Source organism: Octodon degus, unplaced genomic scaffold (genome assembly GCF_000260255.1).
Source record: "Octodon degus isolate 3935 unplaced genomic scaffold, OctDeg1.0 scaffold00006, whole genome shotgun sequence".
In the NCBI taxonomy this organism is placed as follows: Eukaryota; Metazoa; Chordata; class Mammalia; order Rodentia; family Octodontidae; genus Octodon; species Octodon degus.
In genome coordinates, this window is record NW_004524582.1 from 30,409,271 (window position 1) to 30,422,718 (window position 13,448).

General features: G+C 45.5%; 1 protein-coding gene across 2 annotated transcripts in view; it reads left to right on the forward strand.

Moving 5' to 3' along the window:
- The window catches only part of Kiaa0232 (KIAA0232 ortholog), an 86,540-nt gene that overhangs the window by 52,589 nt on the left and 20,503 nt on the right, over positions 1 to 13,448 (forward strand). For both annotated transcript variants that reach the window (XM_023699774.1, XM_004624586.3), the window contains exons 3-5: positions 700 to 837; positions 11,110 to 11,176; positions 12,537 to 12,618. In XM_023699774.1, the coding sequence (XP_023555542.1) occupies positions 700 to 837; positions 11,110 to 11,176; positions 12,537 to 12,618 (287 nt within the window). The remainder of the gene's footprint in view (positions 1 to 699; positions 838 to 11,109; positions 11,177 to 12,536; positions 12,619 to 13,448) is intronic.

A 13,448-nucleotide genomic window follows, 5' to 3' on the forward strand; every position in this document is an offset into this window, starting at 1 on the left:
TTTGGCCAGCAGGAGAGTTGTGAGGTTCGAACTCCAGCCACCTGAGGCTGACAGCTTTGCGGAAGCAGCCACTTAAAGGACTGAGCTAGGCCCAGGCGCCCGAGAATGTTGTTTTTTCTTAATGTGTCCTTTATTTCTGATTGATTGATTGATTGATTGATTGCAGTACTGGGGATTGAAATCATAGTGTTCGCTTTTTTTTTTAAATGTATTTGGTATAGGGTCTCACTATATAGCTCGGACCCGGACTCTAGTGATTCTCCTCTTTATAGCCTCCCCATTGTGCTGGGATTACACGTGTGCATCACTGCCTGGTCTGGGTGGCCCGCTCAGTGTGCCCGGGGGCAGGGCTGGTGTGGCCTGTGATGCCGGGGACCAAACCCTGGTCCCTGAACTTGCCTAAGCAGGCGCTTAGTCTGCTGAGCTATCTCATTGGCCCTATGGTGTTCACATTGAGCTACATACCCAGCCTTTTAAAATTTTTTTAGTTTGAGGCAGAATCCCACTAAGTTGCCCAGGCTCTGGTGCACTCTTCAGCCTCCCAGAGTGCTGGGATTACCGGTGTATGGTCCCACACCAAGCATAGCGCGTCCTACTTTATAAATCTTGGGTAAAGAACTGTATGTGTAAATTAGGGAAATAGTAGCTCTTGGAACTTTACGATTACTCGTCCTCTAATGTGTTGTGATCTTGTTGCAGGAGAATGACATCTTCCTGGGCTGGGAGAAAGGAGCTTATAAGAAATGGGGAAAGAGTAAGAAGAAGTGTTCAGATCTAACTCTAGAGGAAATGAAAAAGCAGGCTGCTGTCCAGTGTCTTCGATCTGCTTCTGATGAAGTAAGTTTACCTTTATGTCTGACAGAAGGAAGAAGAGAGGGGTGCTTTAGGAAGGTTTATCGTTAGAACAGCTTGGACACAGAAGCGTGGCAGTTGCCTCCTCGTTATCTTACACTGAACTGTAAACATTTTCATGAAATAGTTAATATATTTTGTTTCACAAAACATCTTTTGGAGGTACCTTTTCAATTTAATGTTGTATTATATGTAGTCCTGTTATTACTTTGTCTTCTCTTTTTAGTGTCTAAATTTAATTTCATCAAATAGTATTCCCACAGCAGCAGCATTACATGATTACTACTAGCTATTTAGCTGGCTCCTGAGCTGGAATAATGCGTGTGTGACCCCCCCCCCCCCCATGGTATGTACTATTTATTTTGGGTGCATTTCTAGCAAAGTAGTGTATTTGTTTATGAGTTGCAGTTTTTATCTTTAAGAAAATGTTACACTGGGGAGATAGCTTAGTGACATAAGCACCTGCCTGGGAAGTGTAATGCCAAATTCTATCCCCAGTACCATAAAAAAGGGGGAGAAAGAAACAAGAAAATATTATTTTTAGTTCTTCCTTAATATTTTATATAAAATATTTCTTAATGTTTTTAGTGGCCAAATAATTTTAGAATTTGATCACCTATCTGAAATAATACAGTGAATTCTTACTGCTTTATATTTTTTTAATACTGAGAATCAAACTCAGAACCATGCACTTGCCAGGCAGATGCTTATGCCACTGAACTATGTCCCCGACCGTCTTGCTTTTTAAGATGTGAAGATGTGACCTGTAAATTATAACTATCCTAGTGTGGTGGTGCATGCCCATAATTCCAGCACTAGAGAGGCTGAGGCAGGAGGATCGCTGCGTATTTGAGGCCACTGAGTTTAAGGCCAGTGTGAACTACATAACAAAACCCTGTCTCTAAAGATCCCCCCAGAAAAAACCCCAAAATCATAACTGAGATGTGATCTCTTCAGAAGTCAAAACTCTTTAAAATTTGTTTTGGCCTGACTGTAGTATTCATGCATTTTATGATACAAGATGAGGTTTTGGGTCCTGACTTGTAGGTAGGTACTGACGTCCTGAGAAAGTGCAGGTGGGTGCTGGGATTGCTTCTTATGGCGATCGGGCCAAGTGTACTCTGCTTGGTGCCACCTGCTACACGCGATGCCTAGCCTGCGTGGCCCGCTGGCTCCTACCTCTGTTCTTGCTCTGGCCAGAGCCCTCCTTGCCTTGCTCATGGCCCTGTGTAACTGTGGGTAGCATAGTCCGAACATCTGCCAAGGACTGTGCATTGTCCTTTTTAAAATCTCCTTGTGCCTAGCAGGATGTGTGCCTATCACATGCAAGTTCTTAAATTTCTCTTGAGCTGAATCAAAAGTAATTTTTTCTTGTTACTTACTTGTATTGGATATTGATCACAGGGAGTTAGCACTGAATTACATCCCCAACGCTTTTTTTTTTATTTTGGGACAGGGTCTTGCTGAATGACCTCAGTTGCCCTGGCTCGGCTTAGACTTGTAATTCTGCCCTAGCCTTCGGAGCATGCTGAGACTACAGGCCTCCAAAGCCACACTCTTTCTTTTTTTGGGGGGAGGGGTGCAGAACTGGGGATTGAACTCAGGGTGTTGCATTTGCCAGGCAAGTGCTTATTCTACTGAGCTATCGCCCCAGCCCTCCACACTCTTTCTTAAAAGCTTTCCCTTTCGTCAGATCCTTTTCATTTATCAGCTGTCTCTCACTCCTCCATCCTTTCCCTTTTAATGTATAATTTCCCAGAGTGCCTGTCTTTTATAGTGTTGCACCGGAATGTGAAAGTTACTGCTTTGGTGACACTGTTGGGTAATTAGCACAAGCAGGAACATAATTGCTCCTCCAGGAAGAAACCAGGCACACAGAAATTGGGGCTGTTGCACTGTAACCAAGGACTTGAAGTGTGGCCTCAGGAGACACCTGAGCAGGGGCCACTGTCTCTAATGACCCTAGTCTGTCATTTTCCTTTGTTGCTTTCTGGGTGACTCATCTCTTGCGTTCTGGCTGTTTTTAGTGGCTGCATGGAGAAGGCCAAGCCAGCTGCAGCCCAGTCTGGCCACTGAACTCCACACTCACACCCATTTGGCCAGAGAGAAATCTATGTTGGTGGTGTGAGGGGCAGGGCTGGGAGTCCGGGGCTGCCTGCTGAGAATTAAGGCTGGGCAGTGACACAAAAGTGCCCTGTTAGGGACACTGAAGGAAGGGATTGGTAGTGTAACTAGGAGCTTTGGAAGGAACACAGAATGCAGGTGTCTTGACCTGGGAGAGGCTCATGCAGGGAGTTGAGCAAAGCTCAAAGAAACTGCTGAGTCATGGTTGGGAGGGAAAAGAGAGGAGAGCAGATTCAGTCTGGGGAAGGATGTTCCTTCTTTGGCCCAAAGTTGCTGAGCAGTGACCCCATGGTTAGCTGAGCATAGAGTAGCTGTGACCGCTCTGGGGGAGCAGAGCCCTAGCTCCCATAGCGTGTTCTCTGTGTGTGTGAGGCCAGCCAGCTGGGCCTGCCATGTGCGGAGAATCCAGTGCAGGGGTGGCTCACAGAAGCCTTTGCATCCTTAGCATATCACTTTGGAAAGTGCTTCCCTGAGCCTAGGTGGCACAGGCAAAACTTTATTTCAACCCCTAGTAAAACACACTTATCCTGTACTTCTCTTTCCTTTTCATTTTATAAAAGAATCACTCCACTGGCCGCAGAGATAGCTCAGCAGTGTTAAGAGCCTGCCTAGGCAAGTATAAGGACCTGGGTTTGATTCCCAGTACCACATGCCATGCCGACCCCACCTCAGGCATGCTGAGCCAACCACCAAGACTGAGCATGGTGGCAATACAGAGAATATGATGTAGTGACTTAAAAGTGTAGGTCTTCCTTTTAGAATCTTGTTGGTTTCATGGAAAGAGAGTATCAAGGAGGACCTACATGGGAAATCACAGTGCACAACTTTATTATTTTTTTGTTTTTGAGACAGGGTCTTGCTATGCAGCTCAGGCTGGCTTTGAGCTCACTTTATAGCCCAGGCTGGTATTAAACTAACAAGATTCTCTTGTCTAAGCCTCCTGTGTGCTGAGATTTCATGCATGTGCCATCACAAAATTTATCTTTTTTTTTTTTTTTTTAGTACTGAGAATTGAACTCAGGACCTTATGCTTGCCAGACAGGCACTTGTGCCACTGAGCTGTATTCTTGGCCTATTTTATCATTTTATTGACATGGGAATGTTTGCCTGCGAATATGTTGTTCATTCCTTAAGTATGTACGTTGTTCTCTCCCACCCAGTCCAGTGCCCCTTTCGCTCCACACAGTACACTTCCCACCACTAGCAGTCACAGGGAAACCCTGCGCACGATCCAAGTTAGTATCTAGTAGATGGAAGTGCCAATGGCACAGAGGACAGCACTGCAGGTGGTGGGACTGGGATCGTAGGAGGTTAAGAAATGTGATCCATCCTTCCTTCTTTCTCTTTTTTTCTTTTCTTTTCTCTCTTTCGGTGTATTTAGTACAGAGTCTCACTACACAGATGGGACTCAAAGTGATCCTCCTTTTTTCAGCCTCCCAAGCGTTGGAATTATAGGTGTGTGCTGCCACACCCAGTCTCAGAGGTCACTGTCTCAGCACGCCCTGGCGGCGGGGCTGGCACAGCACACCAGGGATTAAACCCCGGTCCTGCGCCATCTGGTCTGCCTGGTGTGATCCTTTCAGCTGAGATAAGTTCTTTTCTCCTATACTCCTGTATGGTATGATTATTACAGTTGAGAGTAGACTGTTCCTCTAAAAGCCTCTTCGTGGCTATCAACTTGTTACTTAGGCTGGCCTTGAAACCTGGATGCTCAGGCCTCAGCTGGCATTCAAGCTGCATGCCACTGTCTCCACTGAATAGAATTCTGTTGCTGGTGGAGGTGCAGAGCGCTCCTCTGCGCCTTTGTCTTTTTTTTTTTATTTTTTATTTTTTTTATTTATTACATTTATTGTGTGTGTGTGTGGCCAGCTCAGCCCACCAGGGGGCGGGGCTGGCTGGCATGTGGTGCTGGGGGATCGAACCGCGGTCCCTGTGCTTTGCCAAGCTTGTTTCAAGTAGGTGCTTTAGACCACTGAGCCATCTCTCCAGCCCTGCGCCTTTGTCTTTTGTACATGTGGTTGTGTGGTATCCCAGGGAGTAACTGCAGGAAGCCATACAGAGCATCCCATTGCAGTGCGCTTGAAGCTTGCCTGGCTGTATGTATTGTCTCTTGGTCTGCTGACCTCTACCCCAACTCTAGGTAATGAGAGCATCAAAGCAATAACAAGTAGGATCTGCTGAGCCCTAGCACTGAGTGAGGGGGACCTTGTGAGAGGTGACATTCCCTGCATTCTTCAGGCCAGACCCGGAAGAGCAGCCAGTGGTTACAGAGCTGAGGTGGCTGCAGCAGGCCTGGCCTCGTGAAGCCTGCTCTTGTCTCTGGCGTTCCTGCTCACCAGACTTGGTGTCTTTACCATGCCTGCTTTTTATACTTTTACCAAACAGTGCTCACAGGTGCCTTAGATATATGTTGCTTGGTGTGATCTTAAACTCTCTGTATTGAAACTTCGTTTCAAATTGTATCTGTGGCGGCTGGGCATGGTGGTGCATGCCTGTAATTCCAGCACTTGAGAGGCTGAGACAGGAGGATTATTATGAGTTCAAGACCACCTGGCTACAAAGTAAGCTCCAGGCCAGCCTTACTGCATGACAAGACACTGTCTGAAAAAGACCCAAAGAGGGCTGGGGAGATGGCTCAGTGGAATAAGTGCTTCCCTGGCAAGCTCAAGGGCCTGAGTTCAATCCCCGGTTCCGCCAAAAAAAAAAAAAAAAAGACCCAAAGGGGGAAAAAAAAAGTATATTAGAGCTGGGCATGGTGAGAGGTTGAGGCAGGAGGATCTCCCATTGGTTCAGGGCCAGCTTGAATTACATAGCAAGAGCTTGTCTCACAACAAACAAGCAAATAAACAAGACCTATTGTAATAATTAAAGAAAGTTTTGTGCTGTGATCTGTTTGTTTTTTCCAGAGGGAATCTATGTCTTGTTTGCCTAGTTAACTACTTTGAAGCTAATCATGCCCCTTTTGTTATGAAATTTTATTTTTTCTTCTTTTTTGGTGCTGGGGATTGAATCCAAGGCCTTGTGCATGCAAGGCAAGAATTCTGCCACTGAGCCACATCCCCAGCTCCTTATTTTATTTATTTATTTTAAATTTTTTTATTTATTTTTGGGTGGAACCAGGGATTGAACTCAGACCCTTGCGCTTGCCAAGGAAGCGCTTATTCCACTGAGCCATCTCCCCAGCTCCTCTTTTTATTAAAAAAAAAACAAAAACACAAAAAAAAACCCCTCTTCTAAGCTCTGCTTCAAAGACTGTGGTCCTTGATTGGTGAGTGAGGTGTGAAGAGCACATCTGCACAGATCTTTCTGTGCCTTCAGACCCAGCAGGAGTTCAGTTCCCAGAGCAGTGGGAAATCTGGATGGAGGGGGTACTGCCTTCCCTGTGGAAGGAAGACTGTGGGCCAGGGTGAAAGGGGAGCTGGAGGCCTTCAAGCTGAGGGACTTTACTCTGTGGGCGAGGTGGAGGCTCAGGCAAGTTGTGTGGCTTGTCCAGGCTCACACAGCCCCAGGCTCATCCAGATCATGTTTTGTCCACCTTACCTCGCTCTGTGGACAGGGAGGCAGGTAGGCAGGCAGGCAGGAAGAAAGCAGAGTTTCCTAAAGTCTGCTCTGCCAATTTGCCATTGAATGTATTAGGCGATATCCACTGTTCTGGTGACAGCTTTGCTCTCTTGAGGAGGATCTCATCTGTACCGTGGCACACGCGAGGGCTCAGCAGCTGATGCTTCTCTCTCTTTGTCCTTCTCTCAGAGCAGAAGTGCATGAGGCTGGAGACACACCAGCTTTTGTGGTTCCTCCCACGTTTAGGGGTGGGGATCAAGCCGTATATGCAGGATCTTGGCAGAAATAGCTGTTTGATCATGGCTTGGGGTTTTAAAACTTGGCATTACTGCCCTGGCCTCTGAAGATAGCAGTTTGCAGACCCTGCTTGGTATTTTCAGTCCCCTCACTCACTGCTCTCTAGTCACTGGCTTCACATTAACATTAGTTCAGTTCTAGGTTTTACAAGCGCTTAAGAAGCTAATTGCTAAAGAGTGGCATTGATACTTTGTCTTCTGGTGTATTTTTTGCTCAGAACAGAGAGACATAGTTCAAAACCAGAGGCTAACAGGACTGCTTCTGCCTGTCACTTGTATTTTTAGTCTTTCCATCCATACCTAGCTGGTAAGCCACTCTAGGAATTATTCTAAGTTCTGAAAAGACTAAAAAGAACGCTGTGTGCAAGGTAGGGTGTGGAGACCTGGGCAGCCCCTCTCCATGCTGAGCCCAGCCAGGTGGTGGTGCTGTGCAGTGTGGGGGTCTGTGCCACTGCAGTGTGGTGGTGGCTTGCTCTCCTCATAGCACACTGCTCTGTAGCACAGACAGAGCCTAGGACCCAGTGTTCCAAGTGGGCTGGGGCCTCCAGCTGACCTGTGGTAGTGAAGCCCAGTCCTTGTGGGAGGAGCCCTCACCAGAGCCCGGCACCAGGAGATACAGTTCAGGACCAGAGGCAAACAGGCCTGCCTCTGCCAGTCACTTGGTGGGAAATTGGAGACACAGGTTCTGGGCCTCCAAACACTTGCGTGCTTTCAGGGAAGCCTGAGAGTATCTGGGGGCTGGATGAAAGTCAGAGAATCAGTGGCAACTCCCTGTCCCTTTCTGCTGCTTGTTACTAGACAGAGACACGTAGGTTTCTGGCAAAGGGTGAAACATTTCTTTGTAGGAAAGAGGTTGCTGTGAAGACACAAAGGGCAAGGTGATCCTTTAAAAATTCTAAACATGGTAACGCATGTAAATAATGCAGTAGAAGATGTGGGGTGTACAGCTGAAAAAGCTTGTGGGAAGTAGGACAGAAAGACAGGGCAAAGGTGAATAGGAGAGAAAAGGGTGAAGAGAGTGGAGCAGTAAGCCCTGTAGGCAGCTCTTGGGAACTGTGTCCACAGTTACTAGCATCACCTGCCAGCTGTGGAGACTGAAGCCATGCCAGGCGCCTGGTTGGTGTGGAGGCGCGTGGCTCACTCAAACCCAGATCTCTCCACATACTGTGTGTCAGTGGAGCTGGATGTCAGGTGTGACCAAGGAAGGACCAAGTGGTCTCCCGGTGGGGGGAGGGGGAGAGGAGGGGGATGGGGATGGGGATGGGGATTATCTTGGCCAGTGAGTGCATTGTGGTTAGGCCATGGGGCCTGGGATGTGGGAGGCCAGGTGGTGTGGCAAAGCCAGCGTGCTGTGTTCCCTTTCCGCTGATTCGAAGTCAGCAGTTGCCAAGGATGGGAAGCATGGAGTGGATAGAGAATCACTGAGGATGTTAGGGGATGGGAAACAATAGGAGTTTTTCAGGGAATGAGTAAGAATCTGCAGAAATACAAGGGCCCAGGCTCCATCTTCACCAGCTCCAGTCTTTAAACTGTGTGAGGCAGAGTGGCGCATCACAGGAGCTCAGTGCAGCTTGGAGAGGAGCAGACCATGGAGTCTAGCAGGACAGAGGGTTTCAGCGGCTACACTAGGGCAACTTTCACTCCTCCTCTGGTCAAGATCAAGTCACAGAAGTCAGAGTCATTTTTGAAGGGATAAGTCCAAAATTGAAAATGAAAGACATACAAAATCTGGAAATGACCCCAACATTTAAGTGGCCAAGGTTCTGGATCAGAAGAATGTGTGACACATGTGCTTACCCAGGTGGGTCTCAGGGGTGCTGCTGGCCTCTTAGATGAGAGGAAGAGAGGGGTGCACAGTCATCTGCTGCCCTAAGGGTAACAGTGCAGGAACTCAAGATCATTGTCCTGGTCTTGACCCCAGAACCCCCAGAGGGTGGGCTTTGTTCTCCTGTACCCCGCCTACCAGGTGGAGGGACAGAAACCACTGTCCACTTGGGGAAGTACTTTGTGATAGGCCAGTGCGTGGCTGGCCAGGACTCTGAAAGCTGCTCTCTGAGTACCGCTCTCTGACTCTGCCAGCTGCTCACCTGAACACACTGGACTCTATGGGGCCAGCCATGGTGGTGGGGCAGACCTGGAGTGTTCCCACCTGAATTTTAGAGTACTGTGGTTTGCAGAGCATTTTCCGGGTACTGGAAAGGAGCAACCTTTATCACAGGTGAAGCAAGGCTGCGTTCAGTCACAGAGTGTCATTACTGTCCCCAGCCCAGCCTCAGTCCTGTGGAGTTATTATAAAGTACAGGTACTGGTGCTGGGGAGATAGCTCAGTTGAATAAATGCTTCCCTGGCAAGTGCAGGGGCCTGAGCTCAATCCCTGGCTCCGCAAAAAATAAATAAAATAAAAAAATACAGGTGCTGCATTTGTTTTTATTTTTTAAAATTCTTTATTTTATTTTATTTTATTTTTGTACTGGGGCTCAAACTCAGGACCCTGCACTTGCCAGGCAAGTGCTTGTGCCACTGAACTATATCCCCAGCTGATCTTCATTTCTTAAGATGTTATTGGCTCTCAAGAGCTGTGTATGTGTTATATTATTGAAGTAACATTAAAAAATTCTCTAGTAGGTCACATCTGGGAAGGTGACTAAAATTTCTCATTAACTAAATTACAACTTTAGAATACCTGCCAGGACACCATAGGGTACAGCAGCAGCTTCTGACATCCCTTTAAATTACTATGGTAACCCTGGGGCTTATGATTGTTTTAAAAATGCAAGTGGGGTGATGCAAGCAGTTAATGAAAGGAGGGGAAAAAACCTGGTTATATAACTTGCTTTTACACATAGAGTAAAAGATAAGCAGTTTCCTTTGTTCCTCATATGAGAAGATACATACTTACACATTTAAATAATAGATTGTATATAACATAAAGGTATTTGCTCTCGGATATAAATACATATCTATCTGTATATGTAGTTTCCAAGTCAGAGCATTGAAAATCTGTAGTCACTGGGTTGTAATGGTGATTCTGAGTGGTCCATTCAGAGTCTAGGAAGTAACTTGCTTAGAACTCCCTGGAGGTCCTGTCCCCTGTCCTCCCTGGAGGCAGCTCTGGGGTCACAGGCACAGCTACTCAGGCTTGCTGTGTAGAGTGGTGTGCAGCAGTCAGCTGACCCGGTGTCAGGTTCAGGGTCTGGGGAGGTGGAATATAACTGCCGTCCTCATCGCCTGGAACATTATGGTAAGCAGACCCTCTCTGAGGAACTGTGGGTCCTCCAGTGTGTAGGACTAGCACCTGCCGCAGCGGCTTCTAAGAGTATTTTAGAGGAAAACGCAGCACTAGTCTAGCCCATTTTCCTGTCTTCCTGTTAATAAGCTGTGGCATGATGTGGATAGAATATAACTGTGGATGTTCACAATTAATTGTTTTTATTGTAGTCCATATCTTGCTGCTCGAAGTGTGCAACTGAGGGGTTTCTTATTCAGGAATCTGTAGGACTGTGCTGAGTCATTTTGAGTTGAGTAAATGGGGTAAAGTTCTATTTTTAGTCTTTCACATGGCCTGCTAAGAGGACTAGGCACTCCATCCTGTGTGTCTGTTGGATTATACCCACTGAAAGAGACTTAAACCCAACTTAAATAGAACTGTGCCCACTGAATAAATACAAAGTTCTAAGAAATACATACACCTTTTGTATCTGTTGTAAAATTTTCTTTTTGTAAGAAGTCAAGACTGAAAAGTTTTTAAAGTCTGCACAGTGAGAGACTCTTTACATTTGCCTGTTTTCAGCATTAATTTGTCTTTAAAAGCTGGACTCTTTATTTTTATCCTCCCAATTCCGGGTTCCTCCAAGCACTCTTTCTAATTTTTCTGCAGCTCTTTAGAGGCTTATACCTTGTTCCTGACTGACCTTTAAGGAAAGCAAAGCTTTCACATTTGCCCTCAGCACTGACTTCTTTTCTGTGTAACTCTTTTTGTTGCTGTCATGATGGTTCATTTTAAAAAAAAAATCAACTGTTCTTTAGATTATGAACTCCTGAAAGAGGACGATGAGTTGTTTAGTGATTTTTCTTTGCATTGAATTTGTACAGACCATGCTCAGGTAGGTACTCAATAACATTTTCGTTGTGGACAGGTTTTAAACTCTAGTATTTAAGTTTGACATGTTTCTTCTGAAAGACAGAAGATTGGTAAACATCTGTATTAACACTCATGTATGAATGCCTTCATTTCTCTACCTGGTGGTGACCTAACAGTCTTTCTGTTGTCATGCAGAGCTCTGGAATCGAGACCTTAGTGGAGGAGCTCTGCTGCAGACTGAAAGACCTGCAGAGTGAGCAAGGTGAGTGTCACTTCACTCATGAGTAGAGGCAGGGGAGGAGTGCAGCCCCTGCCGTAGACTGAAAAAAATTTAGAACGACTCAGAAGTCTTTACTCAGTATGTCCTGAGGCCTGTGACCTGCTCCATCTTTAGCTCTGCAAGAGCCACTCAGGGAGATCATGCTCCCAGAAGGGAAGAGGGACTTTGTTTCTGGGCACCCTGAGAGGCAAGAGAGGGGCATGGGAGGAAAGTTGTTCTTGTGGTTTTGTCTTGGTCTTCAACTTGAGCCACAGTGCTCAGGAGCATATTTTCCCTGTCCTCATCTTTGTCTTCCTATTGTATCTTCCTGCTGATAACTGCCTCCAACAGTGGAGACACTGATTACTAATCTTTCAGGTTTGGAAAGAATTTCTGCTCTGGCTTGAATTTTTTTGAATAGGCAGACTTATTAAGTCATTTTGATATGTGAACCCTGATAACTTCTTTTTTGGATGGTTCTGCAAGACCCAGGAAAGTGACTAAATTTGAAGGACCAGGCTCCTTACTTGCCTTCATTGTGATCAATTTTTTTTTTCCCTCCGAATGCCTTCAGGGCAGGTTTGGCTGGCTTGAGTTGTGGGGATCGAACTACAGCAACCTGAGCCTGACTGCTTTATGGAAGCAGCCACTTAAAGAACTGAGCTAAGGGGCTGGCCCCATTTTGTTTTTTCTTGATTTTTTTTTTTTTTTTTTGGAAGCCTCCTATTAAGGGCATTATTTGTTTGTAACTGTGGGCTATGACAAAAGTATACAGTGTAGTTCTTTATATTTGAATTGAAATGAACCTTTGTCATCTGTGTGTTAAGTAGCAGTTAACTATAATGAATTTTCTTTACAGATGATTATTAGTCAAACTGAGTCAATAGAAAGTCATAATTTTGTGTGAAAATATCTCTGGGATCTAAACAGCCTTTCCTTGCTGGTCTGATGCATAAGTGCCAGGCATGTGGGTGTGAGTAAGCCCCCAGAGCATAGTCCTGGCCACTGGAGAGCAGATGTTTACTGAAAGGACAAACGGGTCCAGCATTTTCTTTCTTTCTTTTTTTTTTTTTCCATAATTTTATTGAGAAACAAATAGCAATGAGACAGTTTCAAACCAAATTGGTAGGCAGCGTTTTCTTTTTAAGCTATAAAATCTTGTTTAGTTTCTGATTAAAATTACTTGACTTTTTTTTTTTTTTTTTTTTTTTTTGAGGTACCTGAGATTGAACTCAGGATGTTGTACTTGGCAGGCAGGCAACTTGCTGTACTGAGCTATCCACCCGTCCCGAGAAACTTTTTTTAAAATGAGGCTCTCTTAACTAGATGTGACAAATCTTTCTGAATTTTTGTTTCATAACAGAAGAGAAGATTCACAAAAAGTTGGAGGAGTCCCCCTCTCCAGAGGCAGAATTGTCCCCCACAGCAAAGGATCAAGTGGAGATGTATGTAAGATCGGAGTCAGTGTAATGTGTACATTTGTTAAGATCAGACCAAAAACTGCTACATGGTTTCTGTTTTATCATCTACTCATTTCTTTCTTCACAATGTAAAAAATATTTATTGAACACTTACACATGCTTGACGTTGAGAATCCAAAGTTGAATAAAATGATTTTCTTCTTACCATACATATTCAAGAAATAACTGTTGAAAGGGCAGTCCAGATAGCTCAGCAGACTAAAGCACCTGCTTAGGCAGAGCGCAGAGGCTGGAGTTCAGTCCCTGGCGTACTGTACAGGCCCCACTCCCGGCATGCACTGAGATGGAGATTGAGACTGGGCGTGGTGGTTTAGGCCTATAATCCTAGCACTTAGGCTGAAAACAAGAGGATCACTGTGAGTCCAGTCTCTGTAGTGAGACCATGTAGACCCTGTACTACATTTATTTATTTATTTTTTATGCTTCTGAAACCCCTTCCAGTGTGTTCCTCTTTATTCATTTTCAGAGTACAAACTTAAACTTGGATAAGCTGAATTAACCCAACCTACCTCTGGCAGGTACACTCAACATGCTGTATAAAGCATAACATTCAATTTTATTATTTCTTTCTCAAGAGTTTTCTTCAGTCCGTTAAGACCCAGCTCCCCTTACATGGGCTTTGATGGAGGTCGTGGGGCAGCCAGCACCAGCAGGTCTAAATCGGGGTGGAGGAGTTCGGTCCTTATGGGCTTCACGAGATCGATTTCTGACCACTTTGCTGTGAATGGCACAACTCACACAATAATGCAGCTTCACATACAGCTTGGGAAGCACATAACCGTCGAAGACACTCG